At 54.3% G+C, this 25728-nt stretch overlaps 1 protein-coding gene across 1 annotated transcript in view; it reads left to right on the top strand.

The window, feature by feature from the left end:
- The window catches only part of ENG (endoglin), a 31281-nt gene that overhangs the window by 4703 nt on the left and 850 nt on the right, over positions 1-25728 (top strand). Inside the window, exons 2-14 of the mRNA XM_058524127.1 lie at positions 4091-4233; positions 13149-13289; positions 15916-16081; positions 16762-16927; positions 17215-17341; positions 17798-17972; positions 18201-18343; positions 21736-21873; positions 22095-22133; positions 22651-22767; positions 23086-23337; positions 24369-24423; positions 25508-25609. Of these exons, the coding sequence (XP_058380110.1) occupies positions 4091-4233; positions 13149-13289; positions 15916-16081; positions 16762-16927; positions 17215-17341; positions 17798-17972; positions 18201-18343; positions 21736-21873; positions 22095-22133; positions 22651-22767; positions 23086-23337; positions 24369-24423; positions 25508-25609 (1764 nt within the window). The remainder of the gene's footprint in view (positions 1-4090; positions 4234-13148; positions 13290-15915; positions 16082-16761; positions 16928-17214; positions 17342-17797; positions 17973-18200; positions 18344-21735; positions 21874-22094; positions 22134-22650; positions 22768-23085; positions 23338-24368; positions 24424-25507; positions 25610-25728) is intronic.

Raw genomic sequence — 25728 nt, 5'->3', positions numbered from 1 at the left:
GACTGGGGCACAGGCAGGTGAAGGAATTTGCCCGAGTAACACAGCCCAGAAATTAGCAGCTGGGGATTGAGCGCTGGGCCTAACCACTGTGCAGCACTGCCTCAGGGGAGATGATGAGGAGCTCTCGGCTGTCAGATCCTCTCACCCTGGGCATTCTGTCCCTTTCCTGCACCTATAGTGGCTCTCCCACCTAAAGCACAACTGGATTGGTTCTGATGAGAAGATTATCACAACAGGGTTTTGAAGGATGAATAGAAGTTGACCAAGGGGTCAAATAAGGGAAGACCGTTGGTCTGGGAAAGGGCATGACAGAGGCAAGGAACAAGGAGTGTTTGAAGGAAAAGCTCACATCTCCCCACTGACCAGGCATAAATAATCGTGACAGCAGTGCCAGTTTCTGAGCAATCCTCAGGCAGCCAGGAGCCTGCTCGGCACTATGCATGTACCAACGTATGCATGTAACCAGCATTCTCATCAACTCAATGAGAAAGTATTATGATTATCATCATCCCCATCTTACAGATAATAACACTGAGGTGTGGAAAGGCAGCTGGGAGGTGGCAGAATCAGGATCCGAACCTTTGGCATCTCTCAGATCCCTGCACTCTTTAACTCCCTTCTAGGTTGTGGAGCACGGACTTGACCCTGCAGGCATTGGGGAGCCATGGGAAAGACTGGAGAAAGGAGTGTGGAGGCCTCGCTGGTGGCCAGGCCCTGATGGGGGCATGGGCAGTGTTTGGGCTGGAAGCTGGGAAATCTGTGAGGCTATAACTGGACACTGAGAGGAGCAAAGCGTGGCTAGGTGGCTGAAGAAGAGAAAAAGCAGAAAAGACGCTTGTCGAAAAGGATCTGCCCTGGTTTTACGAAATAATCACAGCTGGCACGTCCAGAACACTCACTGGGTACCTCACAAAGCTGACACACAGCCTGCAAAGTGGGTGCTGGGTGCTAGAGCTGGGTGGTCTCCGTTCAAATACAGCCCCTGCCACTCAATAGCTGGGTAACCTTGGGCAAATTCTCACACCTCCCTAATCTTCAGTTTCCCCCTGTGACAAATGGTTATAATAACAGTGCCCACCTCGCAGGGCCACTGTAAGGATCAAATGAATGAACTCGTGGAAAGCCTCGAAACCGTACCTGGCTCCCTGGAAGCTGTTTTGCAAATGGGGAAACTGAGGCTCCGAGAGGTTAGGCTTTTGCTCAAGGTGACCAGCTCTTTAAGAGACAGAGTTGCAATTTGACCGAAGCCAGTCTGGCTCCAGAGCTGCTTTTCTGGACCGTTATCCTCTGTGGCCTCCCGAGATGCTGGGGGTGGTCCTTTGGAAAGCCCCGGGGTGGCTCTGTGCTCACGGGTTGGGGAGGAGGAGGAAGGGGACAGAGGTGGGGAGGTAGGTCTGGGTCTCTCACCCTGGCGGGTCACCCAGGCCCCCAGCGGCGCCTTCTCCGACCCGGTCCCGGGAGGCCCCGGTTTCCCTTGGTGCCAGGGGATTGTTTTCAGCTCCGTCTGGGCCCGCCTCCGGCTCCGGGAGACGGGCCGGGCGTCACACTCCCTCCTGTCTCCCCATTCTCGTCTGCGGGGTGGGGGCGGCTAGGATTCGAAAAGGCCCCAAAATAAATGGACCTCTTATCTGATCTCCCAGCCTGGCCCGTTATCTGATCATTACATAATGGCCAGGCCTGTGGCCTCTCCCGCTGACGCTGACGGCATGGAGGAGGTGGCGGGGGCAGCCCCAGCAGTCCGGGAGGAACTGGGGTTCCTGGAAGTCTGAGGAGGGGGCAGGGAAAGTCCAAAGGGAAGGAGGAAGGCGCTGCGCTAATCTGCAGCCCAGACCCCGGGTCATGTGGAGAGAGGTGGGTCCGAGGTCCAGCCTGGTCAGCCATGTGCACCTTCCTCCGCTCCATGCCTCAGTCTCCCCATCTGTATAGGAGGGGCTGGGACTAGGTAACAGCCAAGAAGCCTGTGTTCACTGATAGGGAAAGGGAGAGGGTGGGGAGCTCTGAGGGGCTTGGTAGGTCGTAAGGGGGTGAGACAGCGGGAGACAGTGTCAGCCCTGGGCCTACTGGTGAGGGAGTCGCTGGCCTGAGACACCAGTGACCCCCCCCCCCTTAGACAGTCAATTCTTCCCCAGGGACTGAAGTCAATCAAATAATTGTGACAACAAGAACTGCCACATGCCGTCTCATGGAGTCCTCCCAACAGCCTCTCTGGGTTGTGGGTTCCATTCTTATTGTCCTGTTACAGACGAGGAGACTGAAGCCCCAAGTGGTGACATTGCCCACCAAAGCCACGTAGCTAGTGTTGGCCCTGAGATTCAAATCCAGGTCGGCCTGGCTCTAGGGACTTTGCTTTCAACCAAAATGCCCTATTTCCCAGGCACTCTGGAGCCTCTGGCCCACGGGCCAGGGCCAGGGCAAGGACTTACAAGGCCTGGGCCCCCATGGTGGCCAAATGTCCTTGTCCTGAACTTATCCTTCCCAAGACGTTGCTGGTGGATGGTGTTGCCCTGGCCAAGGGCGGCCATCTTATGTCCTGCCCTGACCTCTGGGGTCCTACGGCCGACAAGGTGGTGGAAAGGTGAGGACGGAGGCGGGATCAGACAAAAGACAGCCCAGTCGCCCTTGATTCGGAAGAAGCCTCCCTACCCCCTCCTCTGAGCTGGCGTCGGCTGGACGTGCGGCCAGTCCCTCCGCGCCCATCTTTGATCTCCAAGAAAACAGGAAGTGAGCGCGACAAGATGGAGACACAAACTTCCAAACAGTCTCCCCTTCTCTGTCCTCCTTCCCTCCTCCGGAGCCCCCCCTGCCCCGGCACATTCCTTAGGACGAGGTGTAGGGGCCTCATTTCCTCTTCCTCCTCTGCTGGGTCAGGGTGAAATTCCATTCCCTTCCCTCAGGACCTGCGTTTCCGGGCAGCCCAGTGGCGGGCTCCGCGGCCTACTGGGCAGCCGCCCTCCGAACCTGGGCCGCCCTTTTGGCTCACCCTGTCCCTCGGGGCCAGGAGACTCAACCCTCCGTGGCCCATTCTTCCCGGCCTCCTTGAGGCACAAGAGGCGAAGTTCTGACTCCTGCCCTCAGCTCTCGCCTTCCTCGGGAGTGAACCAGCCTGGAAGCGTGGGTGCCCGCACATCTGGGCCCTGTCACACAGTTAGGGTTGCCAGAGGCAACAAACAAAGTGCAAGATGCCCAGTTAAATTTGAATTTCAGACAAACGATGAAAAAAATTTTACTATAAGTATATCCTGTGCAATATTTGGGATATACTTATACTTTAAAAAATTATTCATTTTAGGGGCCGGCCCGGTGGCACAAGAGGTTAAGTGAGCGCGTTCCGCTGTGGCGGCCCGGGGTTCGCCGGTTTGGATCTCGGGCGCGCACCGACGCACCTCTTGGCAAGCCGTGCTGTGGCAGTGTGCCATATAGAGTGGAGGAGGATGGGCATGGATGTTAGCCCAGGGCCAGTCTTCCTCAGCAAAAAGAGGAGGATTGGCAGATGTTAGCTCAGGGCCGATCCTCCTCACAAAAAAAAAAAAAAAAATTATTAATTTTTTATTTATTCACATTTAACTGGATGTCCTGACTTTTATATGTCAGCCCTACACTTAGTAGCACTGTGATCTTGGGCAAGAGATTTTTCCTGTCTGAGCCTCAGTTTCTTCATCTGTGGAATGGATATAATGACATCCACTCTATATGGTAGCTGTGAAGATGCAATAAACCCCTTAGTCAGCGCCAAGTACCCAGGAGACATTCAGAAAGTGGGAGTAGGCCGGCCAGGTGGCGTAGCGGGGTTAAGTGCGCGTGCTCCACTCCATCTGCCTGGGGATCGCAGGTTTGGATCCCGGGTGCGCACCGACGCATCGCCTGTCACGCCACGCTGTGGTGGTGTCCCATATAAAGTGGAGGAAGATGGGCACGGATGCTAGCCCAGGGCCAGTCTTCCTCAGCAAAAAGAGGAGGATGGGCATCGTATGTTAGCTCAGGGCTGATCTTCCTCACCAAAAAAAAAAAAAAAAGAAAGAAAAGAAAGTGGGAGTAATTGTCACCATCTTATTCTCATCTGACCCTCTTGCTGGCAATGCTTCTCCAACAGGTCTTGCAGAAACAGTCCATTGTGACCTACAGCCCGTGGACCCCAAGGTGACATATATCACAAGCCAGGTTTCTGAGGGCTGTGTGGCTCAGGTCCCCAACGCTACCCTGGAAGTCCACATTCTCTCACTGGAGTTCTCAATGGTGAGTGACCGATGGCCCAGGGCGATGGGATGAGGGGAGGCTACCTGTGGCTGTCCCTGGAGCAGTGGGCTGAGTCCTCACCACGGCCCCTGCCAGGAGGGTGACACGGGCATCTCACAGGGCCTATAAGAGGCAGCATTTGTGGGGCCAGGATCGGGGCCATCTTCCGGTACTACCACAAGACCCAGGTGGGAAGGGCTGGGTTTGGCTGGCGACTGAGTGGAGGGGAGCCAGGTGAGCAGTGGACCCAGGTCACCTGTTGCTCACGTACCTCCATGGTGGGGAGCTCGCTGCTCCTCAGAGGACACAGCTGTCCTCCAGGCAGCTTTGACTTTGAGCAAGTGCTTCCCTCAGTGGATCCCAAATCTCCCACCCTGGAATGTCCCCCATCGAACATCTGTGACCTGGCCAGGCAGCCCCACAGAGACTGAAGCCAGCGATGCCGCCTTGGAGACTACTCTGCCTCCAAGAACACGCCTGAGATCCGCCATCAGTTTATCTAAGTCCCTCTTAATAATAATAACACATTGATTGAGTGCTTACTGTGTGCTAGACCTACTAAGTGCCAGGAACTGATAAACATCTTACATATATTAAGCTTCTCAAGGGCCCATCTGTCAGGGTCTGTTAATGCCCCCCCTTTTTGGAGGAGGAAACTGAGGCAGGCCTAGAGAGTTGAGGTGACATGCCCAAGGCCAGAGCTGACACTAGCTCCCTGGAGACTCCAAGCTGGCCTGTCCCCTGGCTCCACAGTGGATCTCAGAGTTCAGGCCACGTCTGGCCTGCCTGGGCTGGAAGCCACACCTGGATGATGCGGCCTCAGGTCCCGACAGCAATTCAGCAGTGTCAGCTCAGAGTCAACTTACGGCCAAACTGCCTCAGAAACTGTTGAGTTGCTGCGTTTGTGCGGCGATAAGACGGTGCCCAGACCACCAATATCGCGGGGGGGGGCCCCCCACGGCCCTGCCTGCCGTGAGGACTGTGGGCTTCGATAATCCCCAAGCCACAGATAGTGCCAAATACACGTTATGTGGTTTTCATGGCCATTGTAATTTTTTTCAAGTTTGGTAATGATGTGGAAAATTACATTGCCCTCTGTAATTGTAAATAAATGCCCCTAAGTCCATTTTGTTCATTCGGATGTTCAGGTATCTGTGCCCGCTCTGGGTGACCCGGATCCCCCCAGCCTAATCACTCAACAGCAGGCCAGAGTCAGAGAAAGGCGCCCCTGCCATGTGCCCGGGGCTATGGGAGACAGGCATGTAGACAGACAGCCAGGATCCAGGTGATTGGCGCTTTCTCAGGGAGTGCAGGGCAGGGGTACCCCAGCCGCTGTGAGATTAAGCAGGGCTTCCTGGAGGAAGCAACAACACTAAGGACGGCCAGGAGCTCAGCAAGTGAGGAGGCGGTGGGGAAGAGCAATGAGGGGAGTGAATGCACAGCAGGGAAGTGGCCACGGTTGTGGTCAGACGTGCTTGGCTGCGACAGGAGCTTACAGTTCACCTTGGGGCAGGGCTGGGGAGGTAGAAAAGTCCTCATCGTCAGATCAAGGAGTTTGGTCTTTGTCCTGTGGGCAGTGACAGTCATTTGAGGGTTTTTAGGGGTGTGGCAGAGTGCCACTTCAACTCATGTAATCCTAGAGCTTATGACAACAGAATCTCCCTGTCACCATCTGCCTCTTCCAGAGAACTCAGTCCTTGGAGCAGCCGCCTTTTAGTTCAAGGAGCCAGGCTGCAAGTGCCAGGACCACCAGGCATGTTTGTTTGAGGGGGTTCAGGAGATCAGGGCTCCAGTCCGGATCTGTGACTGGTTAGCACCTCATATAGTGCCTGGCAGGAGAGGGAGCTCCTTCTCCCCAATCTCCAACAGACACACATTTCTTGGGCTCGGGGATTCACCGAAGAATCATGGGGTATCAGAATCTGGCCCAGGGCCTGACATATACCAAATAACTGTTTGTTGAACGTATGAATGAAGGAATGAATGACTGCACTGCTATATGACTTTGATGTGAGGGTTAAGAACAGGGGCTCTGAAGCCAGACAGTCTTTGAATTGCTCTTTGACTTCCCCGCTGGCAGCACGACCTTGGGCCACCTCTCCAAGCCTTGGTTTTCCATGGGAAACACGGAGATGAGAATAGTACCTGCCTCGCAGGGGTCGTGAGAATCCATGGGGTAACACAGGTGAAATGTTGAGCCCAGGCCTGCCCAGAGTGACTGCTCGATACACAGCAGCTATGCTGCTGTTATTATGTCTCCTCTGTGGGCTCCGTGTCTCACCTGTAAATATACTCATTTTGCCCAGTACACTACAGTTTACAGAACATCTTCACATTAGTCAACTGCTTTGATCCCCAAAGGTTATTGCTACCAGGTAGCTGAGGCAGGGGGTGTGAATCCATTTCCAGAGGAGTCAAGTGAGGTCCAGCCTGATGGAGCCCCAAGGGTGGAGCCTATGTTCCCACCAGACCCTACTGCTGTGACACTGAAGGACCTGTGGTTACCTGGGAAGGCACCTTCCTCCCCGGGCAGCCCCCAAGAATGGGGTCCATGCCTGACAGTCCCCTCAGCTGGTCCTCACCAGACGCCTGCTCTGTGCCCAGCCTGTGTTGGGCAGCGATGGTACAGAGAGAAAGCAGACCTGGCCCCTGTCCTTGAGCCACTCCTAGACCAGGGGAGGCAGAGGCGGGTGTCAGCAGCCCTGGTACTGAGTGATGGAATCGGCAATGTGGGGAAAGGAGGTACCAGGGACTGCGGGCCCTGAGAAGGTGAGCACTGAGTGTGGAGGGAAGAAGGCATTAGGGAGATGGCTCCTAGTGTCTAGCCAGACAGAGAGGGGGGCCAAGGGCACTCCAGGCAGAGGGCACTGCATGAGCAAAGACCTAGAAGCAAGAAACACGAGCTGGCAGCCGTAGCATGGGTGGTGGCTGTCTCAGCCACCAGCCCAATCCGTCCCGACTGATGGCTGCCTTCTTCAAACCCTGGCACAAAGAAACAGCTGTCCTGTCCACCCTGCACGGCCTCTGGATCCTCAGATTTCCTGTGGGTGGGCGGCAGATGAGCTGCGGCAGCCAAGAGCCTCGGGGAAGAGAGGTTTGGGGTGTGTGTGTGTGTGTGTGTGTGTGTGTGTTCAGGAGGTTTGCAGACAGACGAGGGAGCCACTGGGCAGGGGCTTTCTCTTGCTGGGTCCCCATGGGCAGGCCGGAGCCTGGATTCCGGGAGGGGGCCCAGGGTCACATCCTGACCCGCGGAGACAGGAAACCGGCCTCGTGTCTCAGCGATTCCCGTCAGGCTGGCTGCACTGATCTGCTGTCCTCCTAACAAACCCCAGGCGGCCAGGCCAGAGCTAGGGCAGCCGCTGATTCACCCCACTTCTGGGCAAACTCGAGGAGCCGACAATGCCCCACCCACCCTCAAGCAGACAAACCCACCGGGCTCTAGCGCTGACTCACTCCCGGCCAGGGGCGCAGGCAAGGCTGCTCAGGCAGAGGGAGAACAGGAGGGGCCCGGGACTTCCCCAGACCATCCTGGGAGGCTGTGAAGGGCTGTGGAAGACAGTGCCGCCCTCAGATGTGGGCAAGGGGCACCTGCCCGAGCCCCACATTTAATGGCCCCTTTCTGATCCAATTCCAGTTACATCCTTTCTCCCAGGGTGGGGAATCTGCAGGGCCAAAGGGACATGCCCATCTGGAACCTGCGTCCCTCCCCCTAGTCTGTGCTCTGGGTACCCAAGACTCCAGAATTCCCTGCCCCAACCAACGCATTGAATCTCCTCCTAGGGCTGCATGGCGCTCTTTCTTGTCCATCCTCTAGAGGGCGCACTGCATGGCTGGTGTAAGCTCCCCTAGACCTGAAGGTGGGCCAGGTGACTATTTGTAGGAGGTGGGCATGGCAGAGCTTGGGCATTCAGGCTGGGTTGTCCACATGTATACATGTGAAGAGGAGGGAGGTGAGCTGGGGGCCAGAGGCTGCTGTTTGTGTTCTTGTCCCAAGCCTTGTGGATTGGGGGCAGGCTTGGTGAAGGGTATGAATTGGGGGTCAGACAGGCTGGACAGGGCAGGATTGCGTCTGCTCTCTCACTGCTGTATACATAGTGTCCAGCTCAGGGTTAGCATGAGAACAAATATTGGATGGATGGATGGGTGGATGGATGGATGTGTGGATGAGTGGACAGATAATGGAAGAAAGGGGAAATATACATGCATATAAGCATCTGCTGACTGGCCATCCCCAAGGGGTTAGTGGTGTCACATGCTGTTTGTCACTGGTTGTCTGGGGGTGTTAGTCTTGTTCTCTGCCTAGCCCCTGGAGGACAGAGTGTGCCTTCTTCCTGTCCCCCTTTGAGAGCTCAGAAGCCCCAGGCTGAGCCCCGTGCTGGCCTTTCAGACGGGCAAAGCAACTGGGAAGGCAGGGAGGACATGGACCGACCAGGGGCCCTCAGCTGGGGAAAGTAGCATGTCTCTCCTAGGGGTTCTGGAAGCCCACTCTGAGGCCACCTGGCTGGAGAACACGACTCCCAGGTGCCAAACACTGGGACCCCCAGGAGGCAGGATGGAATCCAGGGGCCACACGATACTGGAACATCACTGAGCCCAACTCCTCCCTGCACAGATGGAGAGACTGAGGCCCAGAGAAGGGATGCCACCGTGTGGTGCAGTTGAGGCGTCCCAGTTCCAGCTGACTGCTGCCCAACTCTAATGCCAACCTCCCCAGCCCAACACATGGCCTTCCTCTGGATGAGCGTGCAAGGAGGGAATTGGGGATAGTGAAAGCCAATCTGCTATGTATTCAGCTGGGCACTGGACAACCTGCTTTGCAGGCAGAATCTCACTGAATCTTCACAAGTCTATGAAGTGGGCATATTGTTCAGCCCATTATTCAGATCAGGAAACTGAGGCCCTGAGAGGGGAAGTGACTGCTCGGGGTCACAGGCTAATGAATTCAGGTCAGTCTGGCTTTGATCCCGTCCCCTGCCAGCCTGCCTGTATGTACCATCCAAGTCTGCTGGGTGAACAGAGGGACGGCTGGCTCCAATCTGGCCGGCTCCAGCCTGGCTCTGGGAGGGTGGGGGCTGCAGGCAGCCCCAAGGCTCCACTCCTAGAAGAATTGCTGGAAGCGACTTTCTATAAGTGGCTACTAGTGCTCAGGGCCTCCTCACTGAAATTCCCCCTTCCCGCCATCGACCTCTGGGCCAACAATGGCATCTGTGGGACACTGGCACAAAAATAGAAACGTGGTCTCCCGCCCACCCGCTCGGGGAGGGGCCCCAGGCAGGCCCAGGCTGGCCCAGGTTGCAGAGCAGGGGTAAGGGGGCGGCTGGCCTGCCCTCCTCGGCTAGGCTCCCAGAATTCCCAGGATGCCATTCGGAAGACTGGGAGTTTGGGGGTGGGAGGGGAGGCAGGCCCCTCTCTCTGCCTTTCTGCTCCAGGATGGGAGGAAGAGCGAAGTCAGTGTGCGTGTGAGTGACCGTGTCGATGAGTCAGGGCCATGGGATGGAAATGTTTGCTGTGGAAACCCTGACTGGGTTTTTCTGGAAACCAGCTGGCCTTCAGCTAGGCCCGGGAGCTCAGAGACCCCAGAGAGCCCAGCTTTCAGCCTCCCCGAGTTTCCACACTACTCACTTGCTGTGTGGCCCTGGCCCCTGACTCCCCAGACTCCAGCCCCCAACTCTACAGGGAGGGCCTTGGTGACAACTGAGCGGTGGGTTTGCTATGAGAGCTGAGTGTCATGACAAACTTCCAGTCTCCTAATCCCTCACCCTCAGCATGACCCGGCCCCGACCTCCACTTCTCTTTTTTAACTTCCTTTATCCAGAGCCCCACCTGGTATTGGTTCCCAGCCCTGCCCTACCCCCGTTTCACAGATGGGGAAACTGAGGCACAGAGGAACAGGGACAGTCGCAGAGCAGCAGAAATGGATGTTCACAGGGCTCTTTCCTCCCAGCTCAGGGGCTGCGCTCCCAGCTGCTGCCTCTGTCACCTGCAGCACTCTCGGCCTGTGGGTGTCGCCCATTGCAGCCTGTGGCATCTCCAGATCATGGGGCCCATCTCTTCGCCGTGTAGGAGGCCTCAAAGCTCTCTCCTCTGGGTGAGGACAGACAGGTGGGGCGGGACAGTGATACACTCTGAGGCAATTCTGGAAGAGCAGCTGGTTGAGAGGGAGGACATGGTCTAGGTGAGCTGCCCAGAGATCCAGGGGCTGTGGCGCCGCTCTGGCAGGAGGCTAATGAGTACCGGGAGCCTGACTTTGCCACTCATCAGCAGTTCCCTCCCCGAGCCTCAGTTGCTGCATCTGTAAAATGGGAGATTACCTGACCCTGCTTCAGTGAGAGGCCGTGCAACGCGTTCAGCATAAGGCCGGGCATGGATTAGGGTGAACATGTGAATTACTGCTATTCAATTGTGGTTTCTTCAATAGCTTTATCAAGATAAAATTTGCCCATTGAAAGTGTGCAGTGGAGTGGCTTTTAGTAAATATGCAGAGTTGTGCAATCATATTCGATTGTTCAGCTAATAGTACATACGCAGTCAAGGTAAGGAGGCCGGATGGGTCTATTCTCAAAGATTCTGGCAGGTCTGCTTTCCAGACACCACCGAGGTGGGTCTCCCTTCCATCCGACTAATTTTAAGTGGTGATCACAATCCTGGAACAAGATGTCCGTTCTGACCTTTAGATTTGTGTTTCATATTTTACCAAAATATGATATTAAATCCAGTATTTAATTTTAAAGTGTTTAGAATGCATAATATTTTAAAAAATTGATGAAACAAGATATTTCAAAAACCAAAAGTTATAAACCCATTAGAAAACATTAATCAAAAATGTGAACTTACACAAACATAAATTTGAACCATATTTTATCATTCTACTATAAATTAGCATAAAAAGAATTATTCAAAAATAAGCCACTTAAATAGCTCGCTAAAATGAAAAAAGTTATTTGTGAAACATGGAGAATGGGATAATATTATTTGCTCTTTTTTGTTTCAAAGAGCGAGCTTACAAACAAAGAGTGATTTTGGTGTCATTACTGAGTAACGGAAATATTTCTGGGCAGATTTTTCCAGTGGCTGAAACCTTGTCTCTGCTTCTTTGACATTAGTTGGGGAAACGGCCAGAAGATAATTAGAAGTTAAATCTAAAAACTTTCCACTGATGTATTCATCTTGAAATAGCTCCCTCCTTTTTGATAAGTTTGAAGAGATTTCGGGGGCAGCTTTTTGTCTCTTTGTAGAGACTGCCCGCTTTGGAGAGCAGCTGGAGTTTGTGTTCCAGGAAAGCGTTTCCATCCGTCTTTGTCCTCGTGAGTCGGTGGCTGGGCTTCGGAGGCAATACCTGTGTCAATATCAGCAGTCACCTGTTCGCACTCCACTGGTTCAGAAAGTCTTTGAGGAGAGCAGAAGTTGTTCTTTTAACACAAGCTTTGCTTTGTGGATTGCTGTGTTCTTTTTCTTCTTGGGAATAAGGAAGTATAGAAAACTGTGGTGGCATAGTATGGTGGTTGAGAGTAGAGATCTGCTCAGGTCCACATCCTAGCTCCATACTTACTTGCTGTGTGATCATGGGCAAATGACATCACCTCTCTGTGCCTTGTTTCCTCATCTATAAGTGAGAATAATAATGGTGCCTATCTCTCAGGGTGGTTGTGTGGATTAAATGAGTCAATATGTAAAGCACTTAAAACAGTCCTGGCATATAGTAAGCACTATATAAGTGTTGGGTATTATTATTGTCATTGTTGTGAAAGCATTCTAAATGCATACACCATGATCAATTAAAAATTTTAATGCAGTAGGTACCTCTCAAGACATAAATGATTTCAACTGCACATTTTTTTCCTTTCCTTTTCTTTTTGTTTTTGAAGAAGACTGGCCCTGAACTAGCATCTGTCGCCAATCTTCCTCCTTTTTTCCTTTTTTTCTCCAAAGCCCCAGTAGATAGTTGTATGTCATTGTTCTACATCCTTCTAGTTGCTCTGTGTGGGACGCCGCCTCAGTATGGCTTGATGAGTGGTGCATAGGTCTGCGCCCAGCATCTGAACTGGTGAACCCTGGGCCACCAAAGTGGAGCGCGAGAACTTAACCGCTACGCCACCAGGCTGGCCCCTCAACTTCCCATTCTTATAAAATATCAAAATAGTGTATTATATCAACAAAAATATGAGTACTTTAGTCCTTTAAAATAGTAAGGTAAACAGGAATATTGCAATCTGGGGAGAGGTTGCTGCCGCGATGCTGCTGCTGAGAGACAGAGAAATGTCATAGGGTACTCTGTAAGTCACAGGTGCTCGAAGGCCCGGTACATAGCAGGTGCTCAATAGAAGTAACAAACCTTGATCAACCGTTGGATGGGGCCGGCCCTGTGGCCTGGCGGTTAAGTGCGCGCGCTCCGCTACTGGCGGCCCGGGTTTGGATCCCAGGCGCGCACCGACGCACCGCTTGTCCGGCCATGCTGAGGCCACGTCCCACATACAGCAACGAGAAGGATGTGCAACTATGACATACAACTATCTAATGGGGCTTTGGGGGGAAAAGAAAAGGAGGAGGATTGGCAATAGATGTTAGCTCAGAGCCCGTCCTCCTCAGCAAGAAGAGGAGGATTAGCATGGATGTTAGCTCAGGGCTGATCTTCCTCACAAAATAAAAAAAAAAACTGTTGGATGAAGTTCAGGCTCATCGCATTTTTTAAAAAGTCTCTTTGGATTCGCTGGGACTAATCTCCTTCATTCGTTCAGCAAATATTTTCTGAGCAACAGGCACTGTGCTGGGCCCTGGCAGGGAGGGGCAGACAAGCGGAGCAGAGAGAGTGGAGGGGGAGCTGAGGACGGTAAATGACTCATCACTGCTGATCCGAGTGGCACAGGCTGCACAAGTCTGACGGGTCTGTGTGTGTCTCTCTCCTGCCCCCACCCCAGGAGGTGTCACAGCTGAACCTGACCATCCAGAGGTCCAAGGAGAATGACACTCGGCCCCGAGAGGTGCTCCTGGTCCTCAGCACGAACAAGAATGTCTTCCTGGGGCTGGAGGCCCTAGGAATCCCACTCCGCCTGGCCTACGTGAGTGTGTTACCTCCAACCCCAGGCTGAGGCACCGGCCACGGGAGGCCCCTGCTGTCCATCTCTGTGGGCCAGGGTCTCCTGCCCCAGCGGCCCTGCTTCCCTTTTTCATTCTGACATTATTTACCAGGGCCCTGCCTGGTGAGTCCCATGGCGCCCTGCAGAGAGAACCCGAAGGGCAGCAGGGTCTGGGGTAGAGTCCAAACCCAGAGGAGGGAGTCAGATTGATGGGCAACCCTGGCCAACTCCAATCCTCTCGCATAGCCTCAGTTTTCCCATCTGTCCAGTGGGAGAACTGGACTCAATGACACTCCATAAAATAATCTCGTCACTGTCTTTCAAAAAGTTATGAGACATATAGTGGAAAATATTTAAATACAGAGGAAAAGGGTCAGGAGGAAAGCTAACAGTGTGTTAACAGTAGTTATGGCTGAGAAGTGGGATTAGGAGAGACATTTATTTTGTTCTTTACACTTTGCTGAATTTGCAAGATTTGCTCTAATTAACATGGCGAATATTGGAGAAAAATAATTTTTTAAAAACTCAAGTCTTAAGTGTCAGATACATCCCCCAGAGAGAGGAGGTCAGCTGGCTGGGACCCACAGCGAGGTTGCTCAGGGCTTGGAGGGGGTGGGCTGGACTGTCCGCACTGCCTCCTCCACATGGAAGGCCCTGGAAGCCCCAGATGTGAGCAGCTGTTGTTTACAGCCAGAGAAAGCAGAGGGCAGAGGGGAGACAGTCAGAGCCTGTGTGGGAGAGCGAAGACAACAAGGGGGAGAACCACACCGAAAGAAAAATGGAAACGGAAAGAGGCGGGCTGTTGTGGTTTCTCTCAGAGAAACCACAGAAACAGAGGAGGGGGAGAGGAGCTGGGGACCCCAAGACAGACCCTGGGCCAGGGCTGCCTGAGAGACAGGCCCAGAGACAGACAGATGTTGGGGTGGGAGATGAAGAATCTGGACTGGCGGCAGGGACAGCACGGAGACACACGGGGAAGGCCAGCTTGCAAGACCCCCGGAGGGAGGGAGGGAGCGGGCTAAGCCAACCAACCGGGAGGGCGGAGCTGGGCCGACCCCATGCGGTACATCCCTCAGCTCTCGGTGGGGGAAATGGAGGCCCCGTGGCGGGTCAAGCCTTGCCACGGCTCCTTCTCCCCCTCGACCCTCCCTCGCTTCCCGCTTCCCGTTCCCGGGTGCTGCGGCGGGGCCCTGGGTGACGCAGGGAACATGAAACGCAGCCGGCCGGCCGGAAGGTCGCAGCAGCCGCCGGCTCCGGCCGCGGCCACGCCTTCCTCCCCGGGCTAAGAATACCCGGGGTGGAGGGGCGCCTTCGGAGCCGCGCGGCCCGGCAGCTTCCGGCGCGGGAACGCGACCAACACCGGAGGGGCCAGGCCAGGCTGGGGGCGCGGGCCTCTGTGCTAGACCCAGCAAAGCCCCAGGCGATTGACAAACACCTTGCCCTTTAATCCCTGTTACATCTGCGTTTTAGAGATGATGACCCTGAGGGTCAGATGGGTAAAAGCCCCCACCCCCCACCCGGCCCCAACTCTCCTGCTCTAAACCACAGCCCCAGCTCTTCCATCATGGGGCTGGGGTCCTCACCCGGGTGCTTATCATTTTGCCCCCTTGTTAAAGATCTGCTCCATTCTAGGTAGACCATTCTATGGTATCTTGCCTACTGCCACTGTCAGGCAGTCCCCCTTAGTGTCTAGCCTGAAGCCCTTATGCTGCTGCAGCTTCAGCGCCATGCCCCTGGCTTTGAAGATGGAACACAAAGGAACTCTGAGTCTGTGGCCCCAACAGCTTCCTCTGAATCCTTTGGCTTCATCAGAGCACTTCCACCAGGAAGTCTTCCCTGTCGCCTTCTCCCAGCCCACCAGTCTCTCCTGAGCATGGGCGGTGGAGGAGTGAGGTGCTAGAGCCACCCAGATTCCTGTCCCTGTCCATCCGGGGGACCTGTCTTGCTCCTTTGTTTCTTGTTAGATACTATCCTCTGTCTTCTGTTGTTTCAGATGACTTGATGCATGGCCAGTTTCTGGATGGTGCAATCCCCCAGGGCAGGGACCATCCCTGTTTGTCTTTCATTCATTCATTTACTCACCGACTTCTTCATTCCTCCCTTCCTCGCTTCCCATGTGCGGGAAGCACGTGCCATGTGCCAGGCGTCAGGGTGAAGCTGACATGTCAGGATCCCTAGTGCTGGGCCCGGCGCAAATCAGACAAATATTTCTCAGTGCCTGCTCTGCAGGGGTGGGCAAGGCCATGTTGTCCCTCACAGCCCCTTATGGTGGGGGGGAAGCAGATAGTAGCCACATGACGTCATAAGTGTGGGTGGAATGAGGATGACTATGGAGGGGTGGGGGGTGATCTTTGGACAGTGGATGAACATGGATGGGTGTCCTTCAGCCCCCCCAGGTATGGAAGGGAGATGCGGCAGATCTGGCCAAGGGGGGGCCCTAGTTAGGGGGCTCTGGTCTGACTTCAGATCCACCAGCCTCAGCATTCTCAGCCCTGGCCTCCTCCGCTCAGCCAACTGGCTGCCTCCCAAAATTACTCCCTGACCTCCTTGAGACAGAGGGCATTCAGGCCCAGGAACAGCACCCTTGAGCCTCCATGTGTTTCCCCAGGACGCCAATCTGGTCATTTTCCAAGAGACCCCAAGAGTTAACAGCACACAGCTGCCAGCCTTCACCACCATGAACCAGCTCCTCAACTGGGCACATACAAAGGGCCCCGTTGCCTCTGCCGCCAAGCTGAGTGACCCCCAAATCATCCTCCTCCGTCTGGACCCAGGTCAGCTTCCCAGCAGCCTCTCTAGGCTCAGGACTCAGCTCTGGAGGAATCTGAATTCTTCTGGCCGGTTCCTCAGATGTGGACACTAAGGTTCCAAGAGGGGACGTGATTTGCCCCAGGTCACATGTAGCAAGTCAGCGCTCTGTTGGGACAGTAATTACTCCTTCACCAAAAGTTAGATAGAACCATGTGAAACTGCTGCTGTTTGTCAGGTTTTTGACCTACTAAAACAGCATTTTCATATTATTTATTGTCATCTACTATGCCAGGCATTTGGGGACTCTGTGGGGACAGACCCAGACCCTGCCCTCCTAGAGCAGACACTGTGGTGGGGAGGTGACAAATAAGTAAATTCTAAAACTTCAGGTCATGGTAAATGCTATAAGAAAGATAAAAGTGGGGTGACGTGCTGCTGCACCAGGCTCCACCCTGACGTGTGCCACGGGCTCATCCCGTATATTAGCCCCGTGTGGCTAGGTGAGGAAACAGGGGCGGGGCACTTGCCCTGGGTCACTCGGCAGTAAGTGGTGGAGGGGAGATTTGAACCTAGGTCTTCTGATGCCCCCCACTTCTTTGCTGCTCCACCCTGCCCGCCCCACCTTTAGTGTGGGTGAGGGTGGGCCTCTGTGTTAGGTGTCCGGCTGCTCTGGGAGGGGACTGAGGTGTGCTTGTCTCCGCAGACCCGAAAGCACCGTCCTCCTGCAGTCTGGAACAGCGCGTGGACATGGGCCACACGCTCGAATGGCGGCCGCTCTCCGGGGCCTCGGTCCGGGGCTGCCGCTTGGAAGGTGTGGCTGGCCACAAGGAGGCGCACATCCTGAGGGTCCTGCCGGGCCCCGAGGACCGGTAAGGGCGCCCGCCCCGGGCCCCGCCCCGTCATCCCCGCCCCCTTTTAAGCCCCGCCCCGCCCCAGCCTCAGCCCCGCCTCTGGCCAGGTAAGAGTATAGTCGCCCCCACCTGTCTCTGGGCCCCGCCCAGATTGGCCCAAGCCCCGCCCATTTCCACGCTCATCCCGCAGCCCCACATCCGACAGGTAAGACCCCACGCCTTGTCCCGGCCTGGCCAGCCCCGGTCAGGCCCCGCCCAACCCCGCGTTCCCAGGCGCGCTGACGCGGGGGTCTGTCGCCCCGCAGGCCCCGGACAGTGACCGTGCAGGTGGAGCTGAGCTGCGCTTCGGGGGATCTCGACGCCGTGCTCATCCTGCAGGGCCCCCCCCATGTGTCCTGGCTCATCGACGCCAATCACAACATACAGATCTGGGTGAGTCTGCAACCCAGACAGCCCCGCGCAGGCCTCGCCAGGGCTCCCAAAAGAGAAAACCCAAACTCCCTGCACCAGCACCCCAGCCCTGAGCCTTCACACGCGATGATCCTCCTGCCCTCACCCTCTGCCTCTGTGCACCGCCTGTTCTTCCTTCAGACCTTTCCCTAGATGGCACCTCCTCCAGGAAACCTTCCATCGTCCCCTAGGGAGGCCCCTAACCCAGCCCACAGGGTCAGTGAAGGTTCCTGGGGAGGTGAACCCCAAGCTAAGTTGAAGGACACACAGGAGCCAGCAGGTGAGGGGAGGTGGCCCAGACAGAGGAAACAGCAGGAGTAAAGGAGAGAGCAACCCTGAGGCCCGGTGGAACCCTGGCTGGCCTGCGCGCCCCAGCCAGGCTGTGCGCCCCCTGACTGTGTCTGTGGCTCCCTGCTCTGCCTCTCTCCTGCTCATTAGACCACTGGTGAATACTCCTTCAAGATCTTTCCAGAGAAGAACATCCGTGGCTTCGAGCTCCCAAATACTCCCCAAGGCCTGCTGGAGGAGGCCCGGAGGCTCAACGCCAGCGTCATAGCGTCCTTTGTGGAGCTCCCTCTGGCCAGCGTCGTCTCTCTGCAGGCCCACAGCTGCGGTGAGCACCCGGCTCCCTTCCCTTGCCCTCCTCCCTTTCTTTGCTCTCTCTTTAGATCGGTTGCCACACCTCCCGCTGTGTGAGCTGGGCAAGTTGCATCAGCCTCTCGGAGCCCCATTTTCCTGGTCTGCAACACGGGGACAGAGTAGCTAGCTATAGAAGGGCTTTGTGCCTAGTGCACAGGGAGCGCTCACTGACTGTCCGCTGGCCGCCTCTGCTACCCTGCAGGCGGGGGGCTGCAGACCTCACCCGTGCCGGTCCAGACCACCCCTCCCAAGGAGAGCTGCAACCAGGAGCTGCTCATGTCCCTGATCCAGCCCAAGTGCTCTGATGACATCATGACTCTGGTACTCAAGAAAGATCTCATCTCGGTAAGGGAACCCCTGCCCCTCTCGTCCAGCTGACATGGGCAGCTGGTCCCTCCTCTAGCCTGAGAATCTTTTTTTTTTTTTTAAAGATTTTATTTATTTATTTTTTTCCCCCCAAAGCCCCAGTAGATAGTTGTATGTCATAGCTGCACATCCTTCTAGTTGCTGTATGTGGGACGTGGCCTCAGCATGGCCAGAGAAGCAGTGCGTCGGTGCGCGCCCGGGATCCGAACCTGGGCCGCCAGCAGCGGACTGCGCGCACTTAACCGCTAAGCCACGGGCCGGCCCCTAGCCTGAGAATCTTGAGGTCCTAACCCAGGCAGGGAACCAATCACATCCCTCTACAAGCCTCAGTTTTCCCACTTGTAAAATAGGGTTGATAAAGGTAGTGAGAATTAAATAAGGCCTGACACGCCAAGCAGGATGTGGTGCACAGTAAGTGCTCAATAGGTGGATGCTGGGTAGTCATCATTGTTAATCCTAAATGCAGGCTGAGCTATGTGGTCCCTTAACAGGATATCTACACAATGTGAGCTCTGCCTGATTGAAGAGCAAGGATATTCACTATAAAAATAACACAGGTATTTTAAAAATGTGGAAAAATTAGAAAAGAAGAAAATCTCAATCTCCCCACCCAAAGACAGTGGCTACCAACATTTTGGTGTATCTCTTTCTAGAATGTTCTCTCTGTGTATTTTGTATGATGTAATCATATCAGATGCACTTGTCTGTCCCCTGCTATATTCACTTAACATATTTTTAGAACTTTGACATGTGTGCTTAACATTACATTTAATGAGCATATATTATTCCATCATATTGACATGCCATAATTAACTCATGCTCCCTTGTTAGACGTTTAGGTTGTTTCCAACTCTGTAATATTCTAAATATGCAGAAAATGTCATTGTGCATGAAGCTTTTCTTTAGATAGGATTCTTTTCTTTTTTTTTTTTTTTAAGATTTTATTTATTTATTTTCCCCCCCAAAGCCCCAGTGAATAGCTGCATGTCATAGCTGCACATCCTTCCAGTTGCTGCATGTGGGACACAGCCCCAGCACGGCCGGAGAGGCAGCGCGTCGGTGCACGCCCGGGATCCGAACCCGGGCCACCAGCAGCAGAGCGCGAGCACTCAACCGCTAAGCCACGGGGCCGGCCCCTAGATAGGATTATTTTCTTAGGATAGATTTCCATGATAGTGAGATTTCTGGGTCAAAATGAGTGAACATTCTGGAAATTTTGATACATGTTGACAACCCACTTTCCGAAAGATGATTTCAATTTTCCCTGCTGATTTATGAGAACACTTTGACTCTCTCTCTCTTCAGATTATTTTTGTTTAAAAAAACCTTTGCCAATGTGGGAGGTGGAATGGGGTGTTCGATTCTTGTTCGAATTTATACTTCTTTGATTAGTGGTCAGTGTGGGCATGGCTCCATGTGAGTGATAATAACCTAAGGCTCTTTATCACTGTGGCTTGGTGTTTTTCTTGATGATTTTTATAAGCTTTTTACATAAAGAAAAAAAATTTTGGCCCTTTGTCCATCATTCTTATTGAAATCATTTTTCCCAGTTTGTTATAGTTCTTTAAATTTTGGCTACAGTGGTTTTTAACTTTTTGGATGTTTTCAAACATTGGGCCATCCTAGCTGCCCATCTTCCTCTTTATGATTTCTTCTGGCCTTTCAGAGGCAGGAAATCTCTCTGCCAGAGCCTTGAAATCGTCCATGTTGGGGCCGGCCCAGTGGCATAGTGGTTAAGTTCACATGCTCTGCTTCGGTGGCCCGGGGTTCACAGGTTCGGATCCCAGGCGCAGACCTAGGCACCACTTATCAAGCCATGCTGTGGTAGGTGTCCCACATATAAAGTAGAGGAAGATGGGCACGGATGTTAGCCCAGGGCCAATCTTCCTCAGCAAAAAGAGGAGGATTGGCAACAGATGTTAGCTCAGGGCTAATCTTCCTCACCAAAAATAAAATAAAATAAAATAAAATAGAAAATTATCCATGTTCTCAAGGATTTTTCAGAATGACGTTTAACTCTGTGGGTAAGTCCCTGTGGAGGTGTTTTGGGGTGTGGAGACTAGGGACCTATATGAAGCTCCACCTGTTGCTGCCCATCTCCCCCTCCTCCCCTGCCTCCGCCTGGCCCAGCAGATGTCTGGGAAGTGGAGGAGGTGGTACAGTGACCAGCGATGGTGGGCATTACTGCTGCCCAGTCCCAAGGGTTCTGGATGAATACACTGTAATCCATCAATCTTTGGAACATGACACTGCAGCTAAAAAGAATGTGCTAGATCTATAAATATAGACACAGAAAGATGTATATGATTTATTGTTTGGCAAGAAAACTAAGCCACAGCATGAAGGACAGTATGATGCCATTTGTTAAAAAAACAAACAAACAAAATCCACACATTTTTCTCTGAGCACATATGTCTGTATAGAAGAAAACAGAAAGAAAAGTGTCTGAACAGATTCAGCCCAAACAGAGCACGCTGCCCTCTCATCGACTTATGAAATGTAGTCAGCGTGCAGAGTTTGAATTCCGGGCCCGTGTATCCCTGGGGCTTCACTCAGAGCCATTTTGATTTGGTGGGCTGATGTCTCCTAAGATGGCCTGGGCAGCTGGGCGGCGGTAGCAGTCAGGAGTGGCATTCTGGAGGAGTGGATGTGAGTTACCTGGACTCAAGTGGGACTTCCAACAGTCCACTCGACTCTAAGACTCCGAGATTCTTTGATCCTAAAAGTGTGACTGAGAAATTCTAAGATTTGATTACTCTAAGACAGGAGATGGCAAACTATGGCCCGCTGCCTGTTTTTGTAAATAAAGTTTTATCGGCACACAGCCACACTCATTCATTTACATATTGTCTATGGCTGCCTTCAGGCCATGATGGCTGAATTGGTAATTACAACAGAAACCACATGGTCCCAAAAGCCTAACATATTTACTATCTGGCCCTTTAAAGGAAGTTTGCTGATCCCAGGTCTAAGAGGCTATAGGTCGTGAGATCGGATTATGTTGGTGGGGTCTGCATGCCCCTGGGACTGTGAGCAATGATTATATGTAGCACTACAATGAACATTTTTAATTTTAATAGTTGTGCATTTATTTTATTAGAAGAAATATAATAAGTAGCAAATCAAATTCATGATGTTACAGATCTTATTGCTTAGGACAAGGCTGAGGACAAAAGTGAGTCAAGTTTAGGAAAAATATTAAGTCTTAAATGGTGTATGATGATGAAATCTAGCAAAAATGGAGAGGGGAGCAGGGGAATGGCTGTGATTTGGGACTCTCGGGTTATGGTCAGTCCTTGGGGCTGGGCTGTGACGGACAGGCCTCAGGGAGCCCGGTGCCTCCTGACGGTGCCCCCTCAACCCTGGCCTAGACTCTGAGGTGCACCATCGTGAGCCTGACCTTCTGGGACCCCAGCTGCCAGGCTGAGGACAGAGATGACCACTTTGTCTTGCACAGCACCTACTCCAACTGTGGCATGGAAGTGACGGAAAATGTGGTCAGTAATGAGGTAAGAGCTGGGGCGGGAGAGGTATCAGGCCAGCTGAGCCTCTGGATCTTCCAGGCTGAGGGGCGTTTGGGAGAGTGGGGTGTGGGGCTCAGTAGGAAGACAAGACAAGCTTAGCCATTGGTTGGCTCAGTCTCCCCATCCCTGTAAATTGGGTGTGGTGGGTGGGATTCCCTCTGGGGTCCTCTCTGGCTCTGACCAGCTCCTTGGCTCTGTTCCTGCAGGTGGTCGTCAACCTCCTGTCAAGCTCGTCACCGCAGCGGGTGAGATGGATGGTCACGGTGTCAACCCTTCTGGTCCGGGGTCCCGGGGCCCCTTCCTGGCCTGGGAGGGAGGAGGCCTCAGGAAACTCAGGCCCTGATCCTGGCAAGCCATGTTTCTGCAGTGTGCCTCAGTCTCCCCTTCTGTACAACAAGAGCAGTACTGTTTAGGGTTACGTTCTCAGCCTCTTAAGTCAGAGGGTTCTAGTACACACTGGCTGTGTGGCCTTGGGTAAATCACGTAAGCTTTCTGGGCCAGAAGGTCAAGCAGTGGCATAAGAAAGGACCCCCCCGCCCCGGGCATGGGGGTGCTTATGAGCAGTCACTGAGGTGACGCATGGAAAGCCCTTCACACAGGCCTGGTGCAGAGTGAGTTCTTGATAAACATTAGCTTTTTTTAAAATGGTGAGGATGAGAGTCAGTCAACTCCTCTGGACCACGACTCCTGCTCCCACCTCCGCCCCTCCCCTTCCTGGCTGGGTGCCACCCAGACTGACAAGTCTCCTCCGGCCTCCCACAGAAAAAGGTGCACTGCATCAACATGGACAGCCTCTCCTTCCAGCTGGGCCTCTACCTCAGCCAGCACTTCCTCCAGGCCTCCAACACCATCGAGCTGGGCCAGCAGGGCTTTGTGCAGGTATGGACTTGACCTCTCAGGCCTGCCAGCCCCTGGGCTTTCTCAGGGCCTTTCTTTCCACATTAGTCCAGAGAAGATGAGAATTTAACTGCCCGGAGGAAGGAGGGAGCCAGCATGGTGCACGGTGGAGGGGAGAGACAGAAATGATTGACATGTCACCTCCTCCTTATTTGCTCCAGGCAGGCCATGACTTTCCTTCCATCTTCAGGGCTTAGAGGCTGGAACTCTAGAATGAATCCAGCTTATTGCACAAGAGCAGGTAGAGTGGAGGGTTAATGGTAACTGACCATGCCTCGTCCCCCTTCCCCACCCACGCAGGTGAGCGTGTCCCCACTGATCCCGGAGCTCATGTTCCAGCTGGACAAATGCCAGCTGGATTTGGGGCCCGACGCAGAGTCCGTGGAACTCATCCAGAGCCAGGCAGCCAAGGGCAGCTGTGTGAGCCTGCTGCCCCCGAGCCCTGATGGGGACATGCGCTTCAGCTTCCTCCTCCGTGGCTACATGGTGCCCACACCCAAGACTGGCACCCTCAGCTGCACCATAGCCCTGCGTGCCAGGACTTGGTCCCTGGTGAGTGGGGGCCTGGGCCAGGCCCAGCTTCAAGGGTGGTTCCTGGATCTGAGGTTTCCAGGAAAGGACATGATAGCCAAGGAGGATGTGGGACTAGCTGGCAAGGGGCAGAGCCACAGTCAGGCATGTGGTTTCTAGCTACCAGGGGCGCTCTTTCTGCTACCCTACGGCCTTCTGATGGCTTTGCTGTATCTTGGACATTGGTAGGATATGCAGCTGCAACCATCCATCCGTCCATCCACCATCCCGCCCAGTCATCTACGCATCTTCCCGCTATCCCATCCAGTCATCCATTCATCAGTCAGTACTTCTCACCATCCCACCCCGTCATTCGTCCACAGTCCTTCCACCATCCCAGCTATCCTCCTGCCATGCCTCCCAGTCATCCATCCACCCACCCACCCGTCTATCCATGCAGTGTGATCGCCAGTGTAATCTCAGTAAACAGGAGCCATCAGGGAAGAGGGTTAAGACAGGCCGCAACATTCTGATTTTCTGCACTTACTGGTCACAACGCTTCACCGTCCAGTGGATCTCCACTCTCAGGCACTCAGCCCTGGACACACTCACGCGGTCATCCCCAGACCCTTGCACACAGAAGGCTCTCCAGCATTAAAAACCTCTCTAGCTGTATGAACCTAGAGAAGCCTCTGGAGCCACTCCTGAGTGGGCCTCCCTCTCCAGCCACAGTGAGCCTGAGGTCTCTGGGCTGACCTGGCTCATCTCTCCAAGGCATTCACAAGGGTAATGGATGCAGCACAGACGGCCACCACAATCCTCATGGGAGTCAGGGGCCTCCCAGGAACTCACAGCAAACATTCCAGTAGCAGCCAAGAATTGTCCGCCCAACACCCTCCCACAGTGTGGATCTCCCAGGACTTGTCCAAAGGCTCCCAGCTAGAAAGTGGTAGGGATTCAAAGGCAAGGCCACAGGGTGGGCTGTGACAGGCCAGGGTCACGGAGCCAGGGAGTAAGCCTGGGAACTTCCTCTTGAAGGCTGTGTCACACACCGCTCTCTCTTCCTCCCCCAGGAAGTCCACAAGACTGTGTCCATGCACCTGAACATCGTCAGCCCTGGCATGCCTGGTGAGCTCCCTCTAGGTCTCTCTGGGGTTCCAGTGGCTGAGTCAGAGCTGGCCACCATGGACGGCCCAGAGGGGTGGGGCCTAGGCACACAGCAGGGAGGACCCCAGGGAGGAGGGGTTCAGGAGAGGGGCTTCCCAGCAGCCTAGAGGAGGATCCACAGCTGCGTCTTCTAGATGGAGAGCCTGTGCTCTGGCCACCTTGTGGGACAGGATTCCAGGCCTTTGGCTCTTCTCCATCCCCATGGTTGCTGGTTGACCGTGCTCGGGGGATGGGGCCTCCAGAGTCAAGTCTGGATGGGACAGAAGGCACCTTGGGGGTGGTGCTGCCCTCATCTTCCTTAAGGCCCCCAGTGTGGAGGCCACCCCCTTCAGCCCAGCACCCTCTGGCTTCTTTGTTAGTTCCCCCTGGGCCCAGGCTCCAACCAGGCAGAAGAGTGCCTGACACAGAGAACAGAGGTGGGGTGGCACCCTTCTCTTTGCTGCCTGACCTGGGCCAGGATGGAGCCCCTACTCCCAGCCCATGACCAAGAGAGCAGGGCTAATAACCCCATTGCATGCATGGGAATTTAGAGGCCCAAGGGGAGGCCACCTGGCCTGTAGTCACACAGGAATCAGGAGTGTGGAAGGAATGAGGCTTTGGAAAACCCAAGAGCAGAGCTGAAGAGCCCTCAGAGGTGCTCTGGCCCATCCCTACCATGGCAAAAGGCTCAGAGAGGGGCAGGGACTGACCTAAGGTCACACAGCAAGGCGGGGCAGGCTCTGGACTCGCAGGCCCTACTCACTCTTTGCTCAGATTATACCATCTGTCCTCCCTAAAATGCATCTCCATCAGCCTTGGGAGGCAGAGGCATGGCCCAGAAGGCCTGAGTGGATGGTCATAGCATCATAGCTTCGTGCCAGGCATGGGTGTGATGAACCATTTGCTAGATGAGGAGACCGAGGTTCAGAGAAGTCAGGGTCAGTGACTGCGCTTGAACTGGCACCAAAACTTGTGCTCCCGGCCAGCACAACAGGGTAGGGGCCAGCATGGGGGCTGGTGGGAGGCTGCAGTGCTGACTGCAGCCGTCCTTCCCTTGGTTGCACAGGTAAAACTCTCGTCCTGCCCGCTGTGCTGGGCATTACCTTTGGCGCCTTCCTCATTGGGGCCCTGCTCACCGCCGCGCTCTGGTACATCTACTCGCACACACGTGAGTATCCCAGGCCCCCACAAGGAGTGCTCAGGACCCCTCCACCACCACCTGGGGGAGCCCGGCGAAGCCTCTGAGGGAGTGGGGAGCCCGGGCCGGGGCCCTGACCTTCGCCCCTG

The sequence above is a fragment of the Diceros bicornis genome, chromosome 28 (genome assembly GCF_020826845.1).
Source record: "Diceros bicornis minor isolate mBicDic1 chromosome 28, mDicBic1.mat.cur, whole genome shotgun sequence".
Classification (NCBI taxonomy): Eukaryota; Metazoa; Chordata; class Mammalia; order Perissodactyla; family Rhinocerotidae; genus Diceros; species Diceros bicornis.
The sequence above is the reverse complement of the archived record's forward strand: the minus strand, read 5'-3'. Positions and strand labels throughout refer to the sequence as shown.